Source organism: Acartia tonsa, chromosome 13 (assembly GCF_053477335.1).
Source record: "Acartia tonsa isolate MP-2025a chromosome 13, ASM5347733v1, whole genome shotgun sequence".
In the NCBI taxonomy this organism is placed as follows: Eukaryota; Metazoa; Arthropoda; class Copepoda; order Calanoida; family Acartiidae; genus Acartia; species Acartia tonsa.
This window is the reverse complement of record NC_137272.1, coordinates 12355443-12380650: the sequence shown is the minus strand read 5'-3', so window position 1 is coordinate 12380650 and position 25208 is coordinate 12355443. Positions and strand designations below refer to the sequence as shown.

Genomic DNA, 25208 nt, shown 5'->3' with positions numbered 1-25208 from the left:
TACTCTTACAAAGAAGCCTCGCTACAAAAAAAACGTGTAGTATATATTTTACTGAAAAGTTTTGATGTATTACTAAAAGTGCTCCTGTATACAAACTTTTTAAAAACTAAGTAAAGTTTAGTTGGGGAGTTAAATGTACAATTTTGTAGCAGGGGAACGAAAGTAAGTAATTTTAGTTTTTAAAAGAAAAAGTTAAAAGTTGGGGTATTTTTCTTGAGAGGGTGAAAGTATCCTCCTTCAAAATATTTATAGATTTTAAATGGATCTATGAGAAGCTTCAATGTAAAGAAGAACTATATATGTTCAGCAGTTAACGAGATCTTAAGCTTTACACAAAAAGACTTGTTATTTTTATACAAGAAAAAAAGGTTTAAATACATAACAAACTTGAAAAGTAATAATTAGAGCACTTTTGATCATAGCAAAACATTTGACAATCAAATAATTATAAACTACTCTATTAAAAATATTTTTTTTTAGCATTATATAATACTATATATTCATTTCATATTTCTAGCAAAAAAAAACCTCATTACAATACTAGGAAGATTCTAATACTGTATTCAGTATTATTTAGTGTTCTATGGAGTAATATGTATTACTAAATAAAGAATGTGCCTTTTATAGTATTATCTAATACTCTCCAAGGAATAAAATTCAATACGTTAGAAGGAAGATTTTCTTACTCTAGATCGTAATAAGTACAATATTTTTTCAGCTCCCTAAATGAAAAATATATGTACTTTTAACATGTTGTTAAAACTCACTTAAAATCTGATTAAAAACAATATACTGCAACAGTTTTAATCAAGAATGACAAAAAAAAATAAAAAAGAAGCAAAAAGTAACCTTACAAAGTATAAAAATATGGGATTTTCCATCTCTTTTCCCACTTCTCCTTTTATCTCCCTCATTTTTATGTCGTCACATGGATAATTTTTGACACAATTTTAACATAATTTGGGCTTTGTCTATTTTTAAAATGTCTTGTGTAAATCAATATGACCAATGAGCATCAACTTTTAACTCACATTGTCCATCCGTCTTTTTTTAAAGTTCTTTTCGTTTTAGTTGTTTTCAAAATAAGATAATTATCCTATTTTATGATTTTTGTAACAATGATTCCTGGGACAACAAGGTTCTATGTTATAAGAGAAGTTTCTCTACAATTAAGTCATACAGTATAAAGATATAAGTATTATCAATATATTTATTTAGACTTGTAAATTACTATTTATTTTAGTTCTGACACTCTACAAGTGTTAATGTTCGTTTGTCCTAACGTCTGATTTTATAGGTTTGCTTTAATGCAGGTTGCCATCCCTGTTGGATTAATGATTTCTATTACAACAAGGCACACTGTTAAAAGTAAGTGTCTCTAGATATAATCAAGGTCTTTAAATATTGTGCCTATTAAGTTCTGACACAAATATAAATGTTTGTTTGTCCTACCCTCTGATTTTAAAGCTTCACTTTAATGTATGTTGTTATCCTTGTTTTCATATACATACATATATATATATATATTATATATCACGTTATCTTATTCGTTGGTTCATAACTTTTTATTGGTTAGTTCCAAACGTATAGTATTTAGTATCAATAATTATAAGATGTAATAATTTGGAAGTAAATCAATTTATTTTTCATTGTCTTATCCATTTAGATACCCAGTTTGTTTCAGATAAAAATATATAAGTAATGTAAGTGTTGGAGTGTATGCGACCTGTGTTATCTTAGTTAGAAGCTATAATAGTGATAAGTTCCTAAATATAATTACCAAATCATTATGTCAGAAGGAAGGTTTAACATCAAAATTAATTAAATCTAAAAGATTAAGAAGTCTTAGCACCTTTACAATCAGGGTCGGTCCGTACATACGTCTGTAAATGAAGTATTTTGTCCTGTTAGAATCGCCAATGGACTTTAAACATACCAATTTTATGAGCCATATGAGAAATGCGCTTCTCTATAACTAGGGTATGTCAGTATGTCCGTATCTTATGCAGATATTCGTGATATTTTATTATTAAAAGCGAAGCTTTTCTATAATTAGGGTCGGTCCGTCCGTAACGGATAGCTTTTTTTCATTAATTTAGGCAGGTTAGAATTGTCCTATCGATTTCAAATTTTGCATGGTGATTCCTTTAGTAGTTCGTAGCAACTCTATAATCATTACCAAAATAACTGTACGTCCATTTTAAACATGTTGATTTTTTTTACTTTTTCAACAACAAATTTTTATGTGATCTAATAATCCGATTGATCTGAATTTTGGTATATTGATTCCTGGAACAACAAAGTATAATGTTATAAGCGAAGCATCTCTATAGTCAAGTCCTAAAAATGTAGATATGTCCATAAACATTATCCTGTATCAAGCAGTTTACTTACTTACTTGCTCTTATACATTTATATTCTGATTATTCAGTTCTGACACTATACAAGTGTTAATGTCCGTTTGTCCTACCATGTTGTCATCCTTGTTTTTATCTACAGTTTATTAAATTTTAACTTAACTTTTAAAGTTTATCAACTTTCTGTTTTAAAAACAACAGTTTCTTAACGTAAAAAAGCTTTATGTATGAAAACGCTGAATAAAAAAATACAAAGGGAGAAGTAGGTTTTGATGTAAAACAGGTAGTAGAACGATAAAAATTTATGCTAACTTTTAAAAAAATTGTCTATATGTATTTTCAATAATAAATACACATCTTTAGTGAATATTATCGTTCTACAACTATTTTTAAGCCTTAAAACACACACCTTTACGGATTTTACCCGAAACCTACTTCTCCCTTTTTTAATAATGATGAATTTAAATGTTAAACCACCGAATAATTAGGGGGTAGAGGTAACCCAACCATCAGTATAAGCTGCAGTGGAGGGTAAGTTAGTAATTTTAATTGTGGCTGTACAGTATAAGCTGCAGTGGATGGTAAGTTAGGAATATTAATTGTGGCTGTACAGTATAAGCTGCACTGTAGGGTAAGTTAGTAATTTTAATAGTAGCTGTACAGTATAAGCTGTTGTGGATGGTAAGTTAGGGATTTCAATTGTGGCTGTACAGTATAAGCTGCACTGTAGGGTAAGTTAGTAATTTTAATTGTGGCTGTACAGTATAAGCTGCAGTGGATGGTAAGTTAGGAATTTTAATTGTGGCTGTACAGTATAAGCTGCACTGTAGGGTAAGTTAGTAATTTTAATTGTGGCTGTACAGTATAAGCTGCAGTGGATGGTAAGTTAGGGATTTCAATTGTGGCTGTACAGTATAAGCTGCACTGTAGGGTAAGTTAGTAATTTTAATTGTGGCTGTACAGTATAAGCTGCAGTGGATGGTAAGTTAGGAATTTTAATTGTGGCTGTACAGTATAAGCTGCACTGTAGGGTAAGTTAGTAATTTTAATTGTGGCTGTACAGTATAAGCTGCAGTGGATGGTAAGTTAGGGATTTTAATTGTGGCTGTACAGTATAAGCTGCAGTGGATGGTAAGTTAGGGATTTTAATTGTGGCTGTACAGTATAAGCTGCACTGTAGGGTAAGTTAGTAATTTTAATTGTGGCTGTACAGTATAAGCTGCAGTGGATGGTAAGTTAGGGATTTTAATTGTGGCTGTACAGTATAAGCAGCACTGTAGGTTAAGTTAGGAATTTTAATTGTGGCTGTACAGTATAAGCTGCAGTGGATGGTAAGTTAGGAATATTAATTGTGGCTGTACAGTATAAGCTGCAGTGGATGGTAAGTTAGGAATATTAATTGTGGCTGTACAGTATAAGCTGCACTGTAGGGTAAGTTAGGGATTTTAATTGTGGCTGTACAGTATAAGCTGCAGTGGATGGTAAGTTAGGGATTTTAATTGTGGCTGTACAGTATAAGCTGCAGCGGAGGGTAAGTTAGGGATTTTAATTGTGGCTGTAGTGTCATTTTGAAGCTTTATAAAGTGTCTTCAAAAATCAGCTATGTGACGTCATAAAAACAAGGGATGAGAGGAGAAGTGGGAAAGAAAACCCATAAAAAAGATATGGATAATCCCTCATTTTTATGACGTCACTTGGCTAATTTTTGAGACACTTTGTAAAGCTTTGTACCGAAGGATCTAACCTCTGAACCGATATGGTTCTTCTTTACAAACAATATAGCTTTTCATAGGCCCATGATTGTTTACAATTATTTTAAGAGAGGGTAACACCACTTTTCCAAGAGAAATCGCCCCTAGTTAATATCTTACATGATAGAGGTCTGTTAAAGAATGATTATAAACAAAATTACCCCTTCTATATATTAAAATAATTTTCTAATTTATTCAGGGCCAAGTTGAACCGCACCCCTAGCCGTGATTCTGTGGCTACGGATGTCTCACTAACTAGTTGCATCGAATCTAGATTTAGGTAAACTTATATTTTCTGTAGTTGACAATAGTGTTATCATGCAAAGAATGGAATATATCCTCTATATGACTGGATACAATTACCCTTTAACTATGTGTTCAAGTTTGTTTTCAAGTCCCCATGTAGCAACTCGAATTTCTCATTCGCGATACATTCACGCAACTTCAGGGATAAGGGATGGGAAACCTGACCGAAAATTAGGTCTCAGCCTCCTTTTTAAAGTGATGGGGCAACTTTTCTTTTTTGCCTATAAAATCAACTCATTTCCACCAGTTCATTATTGGCTGTAGGCCAATATCCAATAGCCTGAAACTTGCTTTTAGCATTAACCAATTAATTAATAACCAACGCTTCCTCCAGTTCCTTATTGGCTAAATTAATTCAAGCAAACATAAATTTCTGCTATTACAGTTAGGGAGTTGAATCCATTTTTATAGAAGCAGAAATATAATCTATGATTATGGTTTGGACCCTCTAAAACTATAATCTACCCTTCCACTTTCCCCTCTCTTGGTGAAGATATCTTCAACGCCTATACGATTTTTGAAATATAAGATTCCACTTTTGTCTCTCTTGTTGAAGATATCTTCACCAAGAGAGGCAAAAGTGGAATCTTAAATTTCAAAAATCGTATCGGCGTTGAAGATATCTTCACCAAGAGAGGGGAAAGTGGAATCTTACATTTCAAAAATCGTATCGGCGTTGAAGATATCTTCACCAAGAGAAGGGAAAGCAGAATCTTACATTTCAAAAATCGTATTGGCGTTGAAGATATCTTCACCAAGAGAGGGGAAAGTGGAAAGGTAGATTACAGTTTTAGAGGGTCCAAACCATAATCATAGATTATATTTCTGCTTCTATAAAAATGGATTCAACTCCCTAACTGTATTAGAATGACAACAATGGAAATTTTCTGCTATCAGAATGACAGCAATATATATGACGTTCAATCACATCAACTTATTATTAAATCTACACATTAATAAATGCCCATATAGCAAAACATAAACAGAGAGATCGTTTTTTGAAGACTGAGTAGGATTTATCATTTTATACTTTAGAACAATGTGAAAAACTCATGTCTTTAGACAATTTAAAAGTTATACTTCATGTGGAATTGATAAGCCACATAAATGATTACAAATACAAAACTAGTTCAATATGTAAATAAACAAGGATGACAACATCCATAAAAGCGAAGCTCTGAAACGGTAGGACAAACGGACATTAACACTTGTATAATGTCAGAACTGAATAATCAGAATGCGAATGTATAAGAGTCAAAGCAAAATTGTAAGTAAATTTGTTGAAAAACTGCTTGATACAGGATAATGATTATGGACATACTTACATTTTTAGGACTTGATTATAGAGTTGCTTCGCTTATAACATTGTACTTTGTTGTCCAAGGAATCAGTATACCAAAAATCAGACTAATCGGATAATTAGGTCACTTACAAATTTGTTGTTAAAAATGAAAAAAAGAATCAACATGTTTAAAATGGACGTACGGACATTCTGGTAATGATTATAGAGTTGCTACGCTTTCTAACTCGTACCTAACTATTACAGGAATCACCATGCAAAATTTGAAATCGATAGGACAATTCTAACATGCCTAAATTAACGAAAAAAGCTATTTAAAAAAGTAAAAAAAATCAACATGTTTAAAATGGACGTACGGACATTTTGGTGATGATTATAGAGTTGCTACGCTTTCTAAATCGTACCTAACTATTAAAGGAATCACCATGCAAAATTTGAAATTGATAGGACAATTCTAACATGCCTAAATTAACGAAAAAAGCTATCCGTTACGGACGGACGGACGGACGTACGGACGTACGGACGGACGGACCGACCCTAATTATAGAAAAGCTTCGCTTTTAAAAAAGCTTCGCTTTTAAAAATGTACTGTGTTTTGTTAAAAAAAATTTCATTAATTTTGGTAAAAATTATTGCACACTTAATTGAACTTTTCTGTTAATTTTTAATGTAAAATTAATTTTTTTTTTAAATTCTTAATTTATATGTATGCTATGGAACAATTAGTTGATAGAATGTTACCCATGTACTTATTTAATTCTACTTAATTTATTTATAAAAGCTGGGGGGCTAAAGCGGTGTTTATTTCTATATACAAATTTTGGGGTGAAGTAGATCCCCTCTTAAAATGTTTGAAGATAAATCAGATTTAACCATTTCAAAAAAAACTTTTTTTTTAAATGGGGGGAGAGGGGTTGGCAAAGTAATGACCATCTTAACGGGATTCTACTTAAAGCCACTAACATATTGGTTCTTTGAAAAGTTTTTATTATATTTTATGCTAGGTGGAATCAACTACCTGAATTCTATTCTATACTTTTTTTCTTTGCATTCATATAATAGCTATTTCATCATTGTTCATAGTTTTCAAATCTAACTACTGCGTCATCCCGTAACTGGTTTTTTAGGCCTAGTTGGAAAATAGGCCTGGAATAATATTTTCTTACGTTTCCCATCCCTTATCCCTACGCAACTTCTACTTGGTTGTTTTTGGATATTTAATAGTCAAGTACTTAATATCATTACAACCCTTACCCCAAGCTCCTCTGCGGAGAGCGTCATTCATTATGGTGACTTAATTTGGGACACCTGCCAAACTCGGCGAGGATGAGGTAATAAAATATAGCTCCCATGAGACAGCAGATCAAATATTTGTACTCGAGCGTGGAGCTTGAGCCGACCCTGGTGGCTAGAATACTAAAATGACTTGTCTTACTCCATGGCAACTTAGGTCCAAATACTAAGAAATTATGGCTACATATACACACATAACTATATGTCCATCTATTTTATTACAGGGTATTTTTTTATATCTTCATTGGGTATGTAATGAACACCAATCTGTCCTCCATTGTCTTATCCCCTAAGAACCCTGTGAAACACCACGTGTTTAAATTTGTTTGAGTAATTTTATGCAATTTTGTTTAGAAGAAGTATGAAGTAATAATAAAAGCTTCTAGCCTTACAACAAAAATATTCTATCTATTTTAGAAGAAGGCATTTAAAAAAAAATTTGTTCATTTTAAAAGTAAAATTGAAGGACTATAGGAGCAGCCACTAGTATTAAAACAAGTAGTCATAACTGATTAGTAGCTAATTTGTCTATAAAACATTTGGATCATGGAAAGAAAACGAAGTAGTGGGTTTCGTCGAATTTTCACAATAGTTTTTCTGCTATTCAAAACCCTGCGTGGCAATCATTAACATTTACCTGACCTAAAATAACCTTTCAAAAGCTACTGTGAAAATACGACGAAACCCGCTACTTCGTTTTCTTTTCATGATCCAAATATTTACATAGACATTATGTCATTAAAATATGTCTTAATATGCTATTATTATTGCTTTTTCTTCTACTAGCGGCTGCGTCCCTAGAAGCTTCTAGTGGCACTTAAGGTGAGATGGAGAAAAGTCGATTTTCCACCCCAAAATTTTTAATTTGAGTTTTAAAAAGAAAGGGGAGCGTCATTTTTTTACTGGGAGGGAGATGATACCCTTCCCCAAAGTAGTTAAAAACCTTCCCTGGACCTATTGGAAACTTCACTGTAAAGAAGAACCATATCGGTTCAGCGGTTAGCGAGATCCTTAGCTAATAGGATTGACTGAAATATATCTACTGTTTCACATGCACAAAGAAATAATGGTAAACATTTTTGAAATTCAGGGATTTTAGGTGATAAGACAATCTATAATACAAAGTAGCTTGATGTCTGTCCGTCCGTCCGTCCATCTGAAGCTTAAGATCTCGGTAACCACTGAACTGATTGGATTCTACTCTTCAGGGTATATACCTATCGGTCCTGTGGTGGTTTTAAGCTATTTTCTTGGAGGGTGGGACACCCCCAACCCCCCAAAAAATGAAAATTAACCCCTCCCAAAAAAAAAAAAAAAATTTTCTTGAGAACACGTTAGACTATGGGCAGCACCAGTAGTTTCTTGAGAACACATTAGACTATTTTTTTACGAATTTTGCGAATTCGTTATTTAAACGAGAAAATGTTTTCCTGCTGGGTAGGTGCAAAAATTTGCGATTCGTTCTGCTGGGTAAGTAATAGAAGATGTAATTATACCTCTTGGGGCAAAGCCCCTAGAGGCTAGGGGCGAAGCCACTAGTATACTATAAATTGATATAGAATCCAGATTAAAATAAATAAAACTAACCTTTCTGTAGATCTAAATTATTGGTTATGAAACTTTTGGACACTAACTAAGAACTGAGTAGGTAATAAAGATCCAACAAAGTAACCAAAGTTTTAGAAAACAACGTGGTTTTAAAACTTAGGGTACCAGTGTGATTTAAAGTTCATTGTCCCCTCCCTCCCTGGTAAAACGTGACCCAAAAATTGTGCATTTTTTCTCATTACAATTTTATGCTTTGTTTTTATTTTACTGGGTTAGTAATCATCGCTGCGGTGTGCACTCATTTTCTCACAGTGCTTTATATGCGTCTAAAACTATAAAAGTAGAAACTAAAATTCTAGCGGTTGCGCTCCTAGCGTCTAGGGGTAAGGAAAATAGGAAAATATCCTAAAACCAAACCATCCAGGGACCTATAAGAAGCTTATTGATGCGATTGATATTTAAGATTTTTAAAAAATATTTCGTTATGAAGCAGCAGTAGTTACTAATTTGAATGTTATAGTTGAGATAGACTATAACAGTTCAAAAAAATGGAGAACTCGATCGGTTCAGTAGTTATCTAAATCTAAATGCCAACCTAAAAAAGGCAATGCAAACATCTCGGATACATATATTCCTAATTGTAGGGAAGCCTACTCAGTGCCACACAAAACATCTACTATTATTACACCTGGTATTAAGGACACACAGAAAACTGTCCCGAATTTGTATTAATTTTGAGGAACAAGACTCCAGTTACGTCATATTTTTCTTTCCCGAAAAAGGGAAGGGGGGGGAGAAAAAAGAGATGGGAGAAAAGGGGGTTTTCCCCATCTCTTTTGAAGAGATTTTCTTCCCCCCTTCCCTTTTTCGGGAAAGAAAAATATGACGTCACTGGAGTCTTGCTCCTCAAAATTAATACAAATTCGGGACAGTTTTCTGTGTGTCGGTATTAAGCAGTAGCTTCGTGTACTATTGTATGTACTGCTTCGTAAGACGGGGCGTAATCTGTCACTGAATAAATGTTTTTTTTATGTATGTTATGTTATGTTTACTTCTTGCAAGATTTTTTCACTGTTAACTAATATTTTTCAAGTGTTGTCCATAATGTCTAAAATTGCTTATATTTATTTATCCGGCTGTATGAGTTGATAAGCTTCGCTTTTAGGGATGTTGTCAACTTTGTTAATTATAGAATTTTAACATTATTTCCAATTCAAATAAATCATTACATTAAACATAATTTTAAAGAGAAAAACTAAAAAAGAGTGTATAAGAATTTGACTAATATTTTTAAAAAATTGAATGATCGGCCAATGCCTTTATGAAGTAAATATATTGCATATATCATTTTAAGTTAGGTCCTAAAATATGTTTTTTTCCCATATTTTTTTCGGTTCAAATATACATACCTAGAATAACCAGGCTAATATGAACAAAAGTTTAGTTTTCTGCCATTTAAAACCTGACCTAAAGACATAAAATTTTCCATTATTTCAAAATTAGAGTAAAAGGGGGTAGGGTTTCTATGCTTGACTAGGCACTTTGAGGGAAATTGCCACTAAAAAAATGTATTCAAATGTTTTAATTCCAATTCTTATCCTTATTTCATATCAATTTGAAACAAAAACATTTTGAGCAAAATTTGCATTTTCACCCAACAACAAAAACTTTGCTATGAACAAAAAGGTTTGGTAAGGGTATATTTCGAGGATATCTAAATGGGGGGCAGAAAAGGGTTAATATAAACCCCAAAAATAAAATCCCTAATGATGAAAAACCAAATAACCCTTTCTTCAGATTAAATTAGTACTCATTTTTTTTTAGTTCATACATTTGGGGATCGTCTATATAACCAATTAATGGATATGCGGAAAGTGTGACGTCATAAAAATACGTCTATTATCCATCTCTTTTTTAGGGGTTTCCTTTCCTACTTCTCCTCTCATCCTTCCTTTTTAGACGTAATAAATGACGTCACACATTACACTTTCCGCACATCCCCAATTAATAATTCGTCTAATATATTTATAGCAAATTCTTTGGTGGCATTAGATTTCACGACCTTTGTCAATTGTCATAAAATTCAAAGCGAATATTAATGATACGATGTAAAGAATCATTTTTATTATCACTGTATATAAATCTACTAGACTTATTATCTAACGTTTATCTCAATAAGGTATATTGATTAAGTAGTTTTTCATAACTTTTCTTGTTATACAAATATTTGATTTTTTTCTTAAAAAGAATGCGTATAAATTGATAAAATATAAAAAAAATACAGAATTAAATATTTGTATTCTAAAATTTTATGTTCAAAAGATTAAAAGAATTGTTATAAAATTTTAATTGGATAAAATTAATTTTTCAACAAAGAAGAAATTTTAATGAATATTTTCTTCTGAAAAAAAACTGCAGAAAATACCTATTATTTATAGGTTTGAAATGTTAAACAACTGTCATCATTAAAATCTATTTATAACTCTTTATATTGAACTAGCATTAATTTTATATTGTTAAAGTTTCATATTGAAAGCATGGCACAGTGCTTATGAAGGTGCTTTGACTTTTGTGTCAGAACCAAAATTGGGACATATTGCATTTCATTACCCTAGGTTAGGTAACTTCATTTCACTTTTCAACAAAATCTAAAATGCAGCCGTTTTTGAGAAAATTAGATTTGAAAATTTCAAGTTCAATTTTCATCCACTAGGAGTTACCGCATAATCATGACAAGAAAAGCAAATATTATTCTTTTAAATTTTGAACAACTTTGCTTTTATAAAGTCTGTCATAAAACCTCTCTATATATGATTGATTTAAGGCTGAATTTTCGTAACCTTTGCAAAGCAAGTGATAAAAATGGCCATTTATGAAAATACCTAACCTAGGGTAATGGAATGCACTATGTCCCAATTTAGGTTCTTACACAAAAGTCAAAGTACCTTCAAACGCACTGTGAAGGATGGAAACATTCATAAAAAGCTAAGCTCAACAAAGAAGACGGTCAGACAAACGACAATTGCTAGCACTTAATAGGAATATTTTGAATAATAAGTTGATGTTATTATGTTGCATAATGACATAATTTTAGGACATGTTTTAGAAATACGTAGCTAAAAACATTGTACCTTATTGAAAATGAAATTTCCATATCCAGATTGTAGAGTTGCTGTTTTTTTTCTGCAAGTATAGTATACCTTATTTCTTCAAGAATCATTATGAAAAGATTAAAATCGATTTGACGCTTCCAATATTAATAATTAATGAACATAGCTCTCAATTACGGACGTTTGGACGTATGGACAGACTAACCATAAATTCAAATAAAAAAAAACCTTCTATAACTATAACTTACGACCTTAAAACAAAGGTTGTATAATCAAATAACAACTATTTTTTTTCTAGTTTAAGAACGACAGCGCCAATGGATCCAAAGACTCAAAATCTCAGGGTTTCTTTCAGGTAGGAAAATTATTTCTTCCAATCAATGTACTTGCTGAGCCAAAACGAGAAAGCCAAAAATGCTGCTAAAATGTCACGTGTGACGTCAAAAAATAAATATCTTTTTAGGGGGGTTTCCTTTCCCACTTCTCCTTCCCTTTTTATGCCGTCAAACGTGACATTTTAGCAGCATTTTAGGCTTTTAAAAAGAAATGAATTAAAAATAAGGGAGCGGGGTATATTTTTTCAGAACAGGTTAGGTTAAGTTATATGGGTATTCGGTAGCCCGCAGGTTTAGGGACACCCGTAGGGGTTAGACATACAACCTACCCCCCCCCCCCTATTTATCTGTCTCTCCATAAATAATATATAATTATTTAGAACTAGTAATGTCCCACTGTCACGTGGCTTGTCACCCTCTGTCTGTCTGTCTGTACTATACACATATATAATATATAATTATTTAGAACTGGTAATGTGCCACTGTCACGTGGCTTGTCACCCTCTGTCTGTCTGTACTATACACATATATAATATATAATTATTTAGAACTGGTAATGTGCCACTGTCACGTGGCTTGTCACCCTCTGTCTGTCTGTCTGTACTATACACATATATAATATATAATTATTTAGAACTGGTAATGTGCCACTGTCACGTGGCTTGTCACCCTCTGTCTGTCTGTACTATACTCATATATAATATATAATTATTTAGAACTGGTAATGTGCCACTGTCACGTGGCTTGTCACCCTCTGTCTGTCTGTACTATACTCATATATAATATATAATTATTTAGAACTGGTAATGTGCCACTGTCACGTGGCTTGTCACCCTCTGTCTGTCTGTCTGTACTATACACATAGATAATATATAATTATTTAGAACTGGTAATGTGCCACTGTCACGTGGCTTGTCACCCTCTGTCTGTCTGTACTATACACATGTATAATATATAATTATTTAGAACTGGCAATGTGCCACTGTCACGTGGCTTGTCACCCTCTGTCTGTCTGTACTATACTCATATATAATATATAATTATTTAGAACTGGTAATGTGCCACTGTCACGTGGCTTGTCACCCTCTGTCTGTCTGTACTATACACATATATAATATATAATTATTTAGAACTGGTAATGTGCCACTGTCACGTGGCTTGTCACCCTCTGTCTGTCTGTCTGTACTATACACATATATAATATATAATTATTTAGAACTGGCAATGTGCCACTGTCACGTGGCTTTTCACCCTCTGTCTGTCTGTCCTATACAAAAATACAGATAATATATAATTATTTAGAACTGGTAATGTGCCACTGTCACGTGGCTTGTCACCATCTCCCTGCCTGTCTGACCGCCTGGCTGTTCCTTCTGCCTCTAACCGGCCTACCTCGCCGGGTGTTACGTCAAGTAAGAACAATATTTTAAATTCAAATAAAGATGACTGTCAACATCCATAAAGGCAGAGCTCTAAAATCAGACGGTAGGACACACAAACATTAACAACAACTGTAGAGTGTCAGAACTTTAAAAGCAGAATAAAAGTATAAGCTTTTATTTAATTCAGTTAAAAATATGATTGGTTTAAATGGACACACGGACGTTCGGAAAACGAAAATATATACCTGACCTGACTGCTACAGGAGTCATCATGTAATTGTAAAAATTGGCTTTATACTATTATAATAATCTATATTTAGTATAAGATATTTGGCTGGATGCTATTCTAATAATCTATATTTAGTAAAAGATATTTGGCTGGATGCTATTATGATAATCTATATTTAGTAAAAGATATTTGGCTGGATGCTATTCTAATAATCTATATTTAGTAAAAGATATTTGGCTGGATGACGAGAATGATTTAATTAGAAGCTGCGGTGCAATCTCTAAAGCATTAGGTAACATAGATAGATAGATAGATAGATAGATAGATAGATAGATAGATAGATAGATAGATAGATAGATAGATAGATAGATAGATAGATAGATAGATAGATAGATAGATAGATAGATAGATAGATAGATAGATAGATATATAGATAGATAGATAGATAGATAGATAGATAGATAGATAGATAGATAGATAGATAGATAGATAGATAGATAGATAGATAGATAGATAGATAGATAGATAGATAGATAGATAGATAGATAGATAGATAGATAGATAGATAGATAGATAGATAGATAGATAGATAGATAGATAGATAGATAGATAGATAGATAGATAGATAGATAGATAGATAGATAGATAGATAGATAGATAGATAGATAGATAGATAGATAGATAGATAGATAGATAGATAGATAGATAGATAGATAGATAGATAGATAGATAGATAGATAGATAGATAGATAGATAGATAGATAGATAGATAGATAGATAGATAGATAGATAGATAGATAGATAGATAGATAGATAGATAGATAAATAGATAGATAGATAGATAGATAGATAGATAGATAGATAGATAGATAGATAGATAGATAGATAGATAGATAAATAGATAGATAGATAGATAGATAGATAGATAGATAGATAGATAGATAGATAGATAGATAGATAGATAAATAGATAGATAGATAGATAGATAGATAGATAGATAGATAGATAGATAGATAGATAGATAGATAGATAGATAGATAGATAGATAGATAGATAGATAGATAGATAGATAGATAGATAAATAGATAGATAGATAGATAGATAGATAGATAGATAGATAGATAGATAGATAGATAGATAGATAGATAGATAGATAGATAGATAGATAGATAGATAGATAGATAGATAGATAGATAGATAGATAGATAGATAGATAGATAGATAAATAGATAGATAGATAGATAGATAGATAGATAGATAAATAGATAGATAGATAGATAGATAGATAGATAGATAGATAGATAGATAGATAGATAGATAGATGTGCTGTCCCTAGAATTTTGGACAAAGTGTGATTTAATTTAGTCTTGTCTGCCAAGTTATGAAAAAAACAAGGATGACAACATCTACAAGATATTTTCTAGTATGGCTTTTAAACCGATTAATATCCACTGGATTAGAATCGGTTCTGAGGCCACTGCAATAGTGTAATTTCGATATATATTGTCTAATATTAACTTTAATACTGCTGGTAGAAAAAAAACTTCCCCCCTTTAATTATTTTAAATTTTTAATTAAGAATATAAAAATAAATATCTTAAGACTAATACCAGTTTTTCATTTTAAAATCCATGGGATAAATAATTATTATGTACTTTATGTTGAAACTGTACAAAAAGTGAGTCAAAGAGTAGCTGTACCTCTTCTACAACCACAAATGCAGTAGTGTGATTATTTTATTATATTCATTCTATATTAATGCAGAGAGTGAGAGAGAGGGGACAATGGTCTGTTTATTACACTAGTCCCCAAAGTTTTAGCTGGACAAAGTGTCTAAAAAAATCTGCCTTGTGACGTCATAAAAGTGAGGGATTATCCTTCTCTTTTTTTGAAGTTTTCTTTCCCTCTTCTCCTCTCATCTCCCTCATTTTTATGACGTCACATGGCTGTTTTTTGAGACAATTTGTCCAGCTACCCAAAGTTTTCTAGTAACTTTTCTTATTCGTAGGCTTAATATCTTTGGGGACTTTTAATGAATTTTGATTGGTTGCTTTATTAAGCTGAGTTTCCAAATATTTTAACATTTTATTGTAAACTAATGATTGGGATGATTGTATATCAATTTATTGTTTAATGTCTTATCCCTTTAGATCCCTGAAATTTTTGTCTGCTAGCCTCGTAAAAAACACTGTGTCATTATTTTATTAACATAGGTATGTTGTGTAGATACTAGCGGCTACGCCCCTAGAGGCATCTAGTGGCACTTTAAATGTTTGGTGTTTTAAAAAAATAATACGATGCCTTGCAATATTGCGAAGTGTTCTCTATCAAATTGCTACGATGCTTTGCAATGTTACGTTGGAGTCTCTATTCGAGGGAAAAAAATTTCGATTTATTGTGATTTCTCTTGGGAGGGTGGTGGTAACCTTCCCAAAAATAGTTATAAACTTTCCCGGGACCTATGAGAAACTACCCTGTTAAGGAGAACCCGATTGGTTCAGCGGTTAGCGAGATCTTTCGGTACAAACGCACAGACACACAAACACACAAATAGACATCCAGTTACTTTAGTATAAGGATTATGTCAGTCATACATATACTTTTTATAAAACGGATTCAAATTACAGCTTGAGAGAAGTGTGTTTTAAAAAAAGACTCTGTGATTATGTAATATTCAGTAAATGTGTTCAATTTATATTTTAAAAATTAAAATGGTTTCGTTTGATGATAAACCCAGGGAGGTAGGGGACATTGGACTATAAACTACCCTGGCACACCCCATAGTTTTAAAATTACGTTATCTGCATTCGCTAAAAAAAACTTTAGTGATTTGTGATTGGTGTCAGTTTTTTTCAATCAATATTTTTATCATTGCCGATGTACCTTAATTTATCGTCCATTGTCTTATCCATAAAAATCCCTGGTTTTCTCTGCATACTAAAGGATATGACAGTCCTTGTTTTATGGTGTAATATAAAGTTTATTTTGATGATGAACAAACAACACTGTGTTCATTTTCCAATACTAATACAATTGGATTTTTACTTTTTAGTAGCGAAGCTACTCTATTAATCGCTTCTGTCTGTCCTTCAGTCCGTACGTAATGCTATTGGGGAAATGCGATTTTCTTGGCAGCTATTGAAGATGGACGGGTGAAATATTTGGTGAAGATTTCCTGTAACTGTGAGCATTAAGTGTATAATTTACTTGGTCGTCAGTCTGTCGGTCATGCAATATTGTAAGTATTAATAATAATATATCGGAAATTTCAAGTTCAATTTTCACCCACTAGGAGTTATCGCATAGCCATTACAAGAAAAGCAAAGATTATTTATTTAAAATTTTGAACAAGTTTGCTTTTATAAAGTTCTTCATAAAATCACTCCTGAAGTGATTTGATTTATGGTCATTTTTATCAGTTGCTTTGCTAAGGTCACGGAAATTCAGCCTTAAATAAATCATATATAGAGAGGTTTTATGACAGACTTTATTAAAACAAAGTTGTTCAAAATTTTAAATAAATAAACTTTGCTTTCCTTGTCATGATTACGCGGTAACTCCCTCCTAGTGGATGAAAATTGAACTTGAAATTTCAAATATAATTTTCTCCAAAACGGCTGCATTCTAGATTTTATTGAAAAGTTAAATGATGTTATCTAACCAAGAATAATGAAATGCACTATGTCCCAATTTAGGTTCTGACACTAAAGCCAAAGCACCTTCATACGCATTGTGAGTCTCTATGGTACAAATTTTCTGTTCTTTTATGAATTTTAGTATACCACTACTAATAGATGTCGTCATCCTTGTTATTCTTGTAATAAGTTACTTTATAATCTAATATGGCTTTAAAACTTTGAGTATTTATATTAAATTTTTATTGGTTGGTTCCAAACTAATAGTGATCAAACTTTTCAACCAATGACTTAATCTCCAGAAAAGGAAATTATCATCCATTGTCTTATTTCCTAATAAACATTAAAAGAGTTTTTACTGAAAAAAAAAGTTTGCTAATGCAACTTCATTTTCCATTAAGTTTTGAATAATTAAAAGTTACTCAAGGATCTAAAGGGATAAGACAATGGACGATTAATTAAATTATACCCCATATGATGATAAACAAAATTACTCCATTTTTAGAATCATTCGTTTGGAACCAACCAATCAAAATTTATGAAAACTACCCAATGTTTTTAAACCAGCGAACAAGAAAACATATGTTCTAATGTACCTTCGGATTAAACATTTTTTGGATATATTTACTATCGTGGCAACGCCTCTTAAGGAGCGTTTCGTTGTATTGTCACAGTAGATTTTCTCCTACTTCTAGCCCCTGCGGGGGGCTCTCACCCTGCGGGGCAATTACCTAACCTAACCAAACCTAAAAAAACTGGACGTTCTTGGTCCTTTAGACCAACCCAAGTCATTTATAAAATAAAATTTGTTGCATAATTTCAGGATTACAAAAGAGTTTCAGCACTAGTGATATACAGACAAATCTTGATAATCCAGGTGATGGTACGATACATCCTTTTTCTTTAGTTGCTACGCTATAATTCACTTTGTCTGTCTGTCCGTTAGTCCGTCTGTAACGTTATAAGGTAACTTATGAATATTATTTACAAAACTTGAATAATGCTATAACTTTTCATTTTAATATCCGCAGAAAATGACGCAATAAATGAAATGAATTTGCCACAGGTAGGGATTGGCACCCGATAACAAAACTGTACTACTTTTCTTTTTTAATGTTAATTTTTAAAAATATTTAACCCTAACAATGTTGGTCATACTACTACTATTAATTTTTCTATCTTTTTTTAGCATCCCTTAGGAGCTCGAGGTAAGATTATTCTCTCGTACTCATTCGAATCCGGTGGATAAGAACCGGTTCTCATCCATACTAAAAAATTATTAATATCATCGTATTTTAACCAGTTTTCTACGAATATAAAAATGTAGAATTATAATATTAAAATCAGTTTTTATATCCAGGGAAAACTGTTTATATTACGATGCGGTGAATACCTATTCAACCGCTGTCAGTTTTAGTTTATTTCTTCAAAGGAAAAGGACATATCTGCATAGGAATCCCCCCATCTCCCTTCAATAAGGGACCTCGGTGATTTCGTTTCAAGTGCCTAGCGAGCACATACCTCCCCCCCTTTTTTTGTTTCAATAAACTGAAAATGATTTTAATGTTTTTCCCGGGCGGCCTTTACCTGCATTGCCATAACCTTGCGAGGTTACCCTGTACCCAATATAACTTATTATACCTAACCTAACTTATTTCAAAATCTATCTATCAATCTAGATCTGAAGCTTTTCTCCAAGATGCATTATGCCTGCATTGGGGAAAGCTTGAACCTAACTCAAGGTAATTTTTCATTTTTAAAAATATTTAAAAAGGATGAAAATATTCAAAAGCGAAGCTTAACATTGAAAAATGAACAATGGCTCTATATCGTTTATCATATCATATATATTTATATTCGCCCCTAGAATGGATGGAAAGTCCACCCCCCCTCCCTAGCCCCTTCTACTTTTTCTAGGGGGAGGGACAAAACATGACATTTTTCTCAAAAAATAGCTTAAAACCATCACAGCAGGTATATCTCCAAAAAAGTAGAGCACAATCGGTTAATTGGTAACCTTTATATTAAGTATTTAACGGACAGACATCGTTCTACTTTGTATTGTAGATTGATAACTAAAATTATGACGTACATGCGTATTGATGGAGAATCTTTGCTTTACAAAAAAATCTATTTTTAAAAGAACATCTATTTAAAACTGGAATAGTGCAGATTATTATCTCAAAGAACGTGTCCTAGCTTTTGTGATTTTTTTTAATTAGCTAGTCGGTCTTTTTTTAGTAAGTAGTAGTTGTAAAATTATCCATAGAATTTAGATATGCAATCTTTTTTTTTGTAGACCTCTTATTTTTTAAGTAATTTAAGTTTAAAAGAAAATTAAGTTGATTTTAAGGTACTTAAACGCAACAAAGAACGAAGCCAATTGCCATTATGAAGAAAAATAGTAAGATGTGTAATTTGACACCTTACTTTTTTAATTCTTTCGGGTAATTATTGAAAAATCGATTTTTTAAAAATCCCGGTGAATCAAAACTTTGAACTTTAGGAGCTCATCACGAATGGGTTAAAAAAATCAAAAAAGTTAGGACACGTTCTTTAGGATCGATGTGAGATTTTTTGTAGCTACTCTAAATTTCATCCTTGTTTTATTTTAGCTTGATTATAACCATATTTAAAATCATAAGATTATTATAAACTAAATTTTACCAGATTTAATGTTTTTAATGTTCTTACTAAGATAAGGAATTATTAAGTATGTAAAATAAATCTAATATTGTAATTAAAATACATCTTCTTGTAAAATCTTACATCCTTTCTGTTGTATAAAAGTAACCAGATTTTTCTGTCTAAAGCTTAAGATTTTAACTTTAACTAATGAAACAATTTAGTTATGCATTTTAGGGAATCTTAAGGTGATTGTAGGCTGTTCTATTTTTCTATTTAAGCCTTCGGATGGTTTAAGGCTATAATCTTTGAATACAGATCCTAGGGACGCATCTACGTTTCAATATCTGCCAAAGTAGTAGGGTGTATGTTTGTCTATATATTGAATTTAGATTTATTCTTTCATGAAATACTTTCTAGCTGTATGAAGTTTGTATGCCGTACATAAGAAGACAGTAATTTCTTTCGAAAGGGCATCAGTTTTCATAAAAACTACTTATGTTTTTAAAATTTTTTAGTATACTTTTTATGATATTAATTTTGATTTCAGGTCCCTTTCTACGTGGGTTGCTGTAGGCGATGTACAATCCTCTACCTCCCAACTTCCTTCCCCTCAAGTAGAAATGAATAAGGTATTTATTGCGGCATTTTAAGGTATTCATGCGCGTCTCTATGATTTTTCCTTTTAAAAATGTTTTGGTTTTTACATGTTTGCAAAATCCTCAAAGTTTTTAAGCCAACGAATAAGAAAACGTTATTATAAAACTTTGGGGATTCGTTTAATAAACAGCCCATTGTACCCTCTCTATTTCTGATTAGCCGCTTTGTTTTTGGGATATTCCTGTGACCTCTCCTCCTTCGTGGAATATTTGACTAAAAATAAATTTGTTTTAGGGATTCCCAGAGAGCCACTCCATAGCTACTCACTTCACTGCGGCAGATTTTGTCAGATCTGTCAATAAATCTGTCAGACAGAACTATATTAAGAGAAGATTAAAGGTAATGTATCTGTCTATCTATCTTAGTATATGTCAGATCTGTCAACAAATCTATCAGACAGAATTATATTAGGAGAAGATTAAAGGTAATATATCTGTCATATCTGTCTAATTATCTGTCAGATCTGACAATAAATCTGTCAGACAGAACTATATTAAGAGAAGATTAAAGGTAATATGTCTATATCTGTCTTAGCATTTGTCAGATTTGACAACAAATCTGTCAGACAGAACTATTGTAAGAGAAGATTAAAGATAAGTTATCTATTTAAATATCTGTCTTAGCATTTGTCAGATTTGACAACAAATCTGTCAGACAGAACTATTGCAAGAGAAGATTAAAGATAAGTTATCTATTTAAATATCTGTCTTAGCATTTGTCAGATCTGACAACAAATCTGTCAGACAGAACTATTGTAAGAGAAGATTAAAGGTAACTTATCTATCTAAATATCTGTCTAAGTATTTGTCAAATCTGTCAGACCTATCTATATTAATACACCAATGGGACACTTGATGTTTTGGAATGGGTAATCGACTCTCAATTTTTTAATTTAAGTTTTAGGAAGAATATTCTATGAAATATTTTTTGGGGGATATGGGTATATTTTTTCTAGAGGAGATATCTTTTGGAAGGGTGGAATTATCCCCCCTTCAAAAGAGGTATAATCTTTCCCTAGATTTTTAAAAAGCTACAAAGTTTAAGAGAACCATAAAGGTTCAGCGGTTAATGAGATCCTGATACAAAAGATAAAAGGACAGATAGAAAGACATCCTGTTACTTTTACTTATTTAGGTGACCTACAAGGCTATAGAACAATTATCTGAATCTGGATTTGACCTGGACAAGCTGGAGAAGTCTGTCAAGTCTGCCCCGAGCAGGATTCTTAATCAAAATAAGTAAGTTAGCATTGCAGGCTCCAATCTAAACCGCGTCACAACTAAAGACGGTAAAAATAATACGTACTGCTGATGTGGCAGATGTTCGACGATAATAGAAATAGAAGGTGGAATACTTTGGTCTAAAACAGGCAAAATACAAGACTTACAGACAAAGGCTGTGCAATCAAAAGTATAGTTGTCTGCCATAGCTGGAATTTTAGTGCCCTGGGGACCTACAATAAAGGTCTGACTTACGATGTAATTTGCAAAAAAACAGGGATCTAAAGGGATAAGACAATGGCTAATGAGTTAATGAAATTCCCCAATCATGATACACAAAATTACTACTTCTGTATATAAAAATTATTGTTTGAAACGTTTAGACGCTCAACTTAATGAATCAACCAATCAAAATTCACTAAAGTCCCCAAAGTTGTTAGGCCAATTAATAAGAAAACGTCATTATAAAACTTTGGGGACAAGTGTAATAAACAGCCCATTGTCCCCTCTCTCTCTGGTAAAAAAGGAAAAAGTGTCATAAATAGCTGAAAAAGGAAAAATAGAAGTCAAAGAAGTTGCAACCATTTCTACAGTTATTTTAATTGAATATAAATTAATAAACATACCCAAATATGATAAAGAAATGTAACCTTTTGTAGATTTAAATTATTTATTGTAATGTTTGAACACTACTAGACAGTTTAGATAAAAGATATTTAATTAAACGATCCAATGTTTTTTTAACTAATGAATAGGATAACATGGTAGGTAACAAAACTTTGTAAAATTTGTAATTTACAGTCCAATGTCCGCTAACTCACTGTATTCAATTTATGTTATAATTTCAGGTCTAAGACAAGTAAATCTAGTAAATCAAGCATAGGAAAAATTGGTAAGCTAAATGTTTTGATTATTAATTTTGAAATATATAAATTAACAGAATATCTTTCTCTGACTGTGTGTAACTATCTATCTGTTATATTACTAGTTATCTTCTGGCTATCTTAATATACCTGGTAGAACGGAATAATCTTCTCTTATCTGTCAACTTGTCTTGCTATCTTACATATTTGCAAATTTCTATCTTGGTTATCTATCCTTTTCTATTCATATACTTGCTATCAAACTTTCTTGCTATCTTGACTATCTATATTATCTTGACTTCCTATATGTTTTCTTGACTATCTATTTGTATTCTTGCTATCTTGACTATCTATCTTCTTGCTTTCTTGACTATCAATCTATTCCTAGTTATGGTCTTGCTATCTTACATATTTGCAAATTTCTATCTTGGTTATCTATCCTTTTCTATTCATATACTTGCTATTTAACTTTCTTGCTATCCTGTCTATATATACTCTGTATTTCAGCAAATATTTTTCTACTATCTATCTACCTACTTGCTATATTAGCCATCTATCTATCTATTTTGGCTACTAACTATTACCTTGCTATCTTGGCTATCTATCTATCTTCTTGCTATCTTGACTATTTATCCAGTTTCTTGCTATCTTGGCTACAAACTATTATCTTGTTATCTTGACTATCTATCAATTTCAGCTGATATCCCTGGGATGACAGAATCTACAGCCCCTGTTTCTACCAAAGAAATTGAAAGGGACAGAGGCAAACCAATTAGGTAATAGCCAGGGATCTTAAGGGATAAGACAATGGATGATAAAATTTATATACATTCATGATTAACAAAAATACCCCTTCCTTTGATTAAAATGGTTGAAATGTCAATTAATAAACAAATCAATCAAACTTATGACAATGATTAGATAAAGTTACCTAAGTCATAAGCGTAGATTAAAACTATTGTTAGAAAAGTTTAAACACTGTTAGTTTGAACCAACCTATCAATATTTTATAAACCAACGAATAAGAACTATTTATATTGTTTTTATTTTAGTAAATATGAGAGAAATATAATGATCTTCGATTGGCTACACACCCTAGACGAAACAGGTATAATTATTTTAAATCCTCCAAAATTTACGGGGGGTATGATTCGATGCTTGGCACAAAAACAGTGCCATAACAAAGAAAATTTAATTGTTTAAAATTTAATAATATGTTACATTGTTACTGCATGATTTAACTAGGATAAACATGCCTTGGTCCATAAACAGGGGTAACTTTTTACCATGTACAGTTTAGACTTCCAAAAAGGGTCTTAGAAGTTAATGGTTGGTCGTCTGTTGAATGTTACTTAACCTTATATCTTATAGTTAGCAAGCTCCGAAGACCAAAGGCCCAGGATAACAAATCTGGTATTAATATTATGAGTATTTATTTCAATATTCGTAGAAAATTGTATGTAATAAGATACGATACATGATTTTCCAGTGAGGCTTCGAAACCGTTTAATATCCGGTGGATTAGAACCGGTCCTTAGCAATACTGAAAAATTATGTCTAGCGTTGTATTACATCTAGTTTTCTAAGAATATAAAAATGTACTATCATAAGATTAAAACCAGTTTTTTTAAAGTCCATGCCTTCAGCATCTCAGGGCTAAAAATACTGATTTTAATCTTACAATTATACATTTTATATCCGCGGAAAGCTGTTAATAATACGATGGAAAAAAATAACTGGTATTGTTTTTTTTTTAGCGACAATGGAGGTAAACTGATAGACAATGAACAAACAAAGAGAATCTCAACAAAAAAACTAATGAAATCCTTGTTATCAATATCTAGATAAATATTGTAATTTTTTATTTAAATTTATTATTATGAAAGTATTATTCTATGGTTAAGTAAGCTTATAAAAGAATTTTAAATCAACAAACGTATGTAGACAAAGACCAAATTGTTTCAAAAATGATCCATGTGACGTCATAAAAATAAGGTAGTTGCTTACAACTTTACGGAAAATATCTGAAAAAATAACCCTCTTTATTTGTTTTTGAATACTATATGAATTTAAAACTATAGTCTTTTGTTGATATAATGTCAGCAGCACCAAGGTTTGATAGAATCCCCCCCCCCTCCCCCCATCAATTGACTATCTCACTTTCTATCTATCTATTCATCTAAATATTGTCTATATACTAAAATTTATAATTCTTTATTGAGCTTACTAACTAAAAACATTTAAATGATTATGAAAAATTGAAGTTATAAAAATCCTTATTAAAATTAGATGTATTTTTATCTCATATACTCTCTCATTATCAAAAATTAAAGTTGCATTTGACTTTTTTAACAAATAGAATATAATTATTTTTATATCATTTTTTATGCCATTAAAATCTGACTTTTTGCATGAATGGCTATTGGCTAAATCACTAAAAATAAACGGGATCGAGTTCGATATGCGAAGGGAGGTATTTTTCGTCAAATCTATAGACTGAATAAGGCAAAACGCGCAATTTTGACTAACTAAAAACATCGAACATAGAGCGCGCGACTAGTGAAAACTCGCTGAAAAACATTTTTTGAGCATTA

General features: G+C 31.7%; 1 protein-coding gene across 2 annotated transcripts; it reads left to right on the top strand.

The window, feature by feature from the left end:
• Nucleotides 1–1688: 1688 nt before the first annotated feature.
• Nucleotides 1689–24598, top strand: LOC145304547 (uncharacterized). Of its 2 annotated transcripts, none has more exons than XM_080146455.1 (16): nucleotides 1689–1800; nucleotides 2847–2888; nucleotides 4308–4388; nucleotides 11964–12020; nucleotides 13303–13412; nucleotides 13835–13903; nucleotides 18070–18123; nucleotides 18436–18454; nucleotides 18926–18988; nucleotides 20422–20503; nucleotides 20766–20870; nucleotides 21666–21769; nucleotides 22600–22643; nucleotides 23312–23390; nucleotides 23667–23722; nucleotides 24372–24598. In XM_080146455.1, the coding sequence occupies exons 1-16, from the start codon at nucleotides 1790–1792 to the stop codon at nucleotides 24389–24391; spliced, it is 996 nt and encodes a 331-aa protein (XP_080002581.1). In that variant the 5' UTR covers nucleotides 1689–1789; the 3' UTR covers nucleotides 24392–24598. The 2 variants fall into 2 exon arrangements, with proteins under 2 accessions (XP_080002581.1, XP_080002580.1); XM_080146454.1 differs by having other exon boundaries at nucleotides 18070–18129.
• Nucleotides 24599–25208: the final 610 nt, after the last annotated feature.

What these genes read in the sequence shown, in the direction of transcription:
- LOC145304547 (XM_080146454.1), top strand. An exon ending in AAGCTTGAACCTAACTCAAG is followed by an intron (nt 18,989 to 20,421) that starts GTAATTTTTCAT and finishes TTTTGATTTCAG; the next exon opens with GTCCCTTTCTACGTGGGTTG. An exon ending in AGGATTCTTAATCAAAATAA is followed by an intron (nt 21,770 to 22,599) that starts GTAAGTTAGCAT and finishes TTATAATTTCAG; the next exon opens with GTCTAAGACAAGTAAATCTA.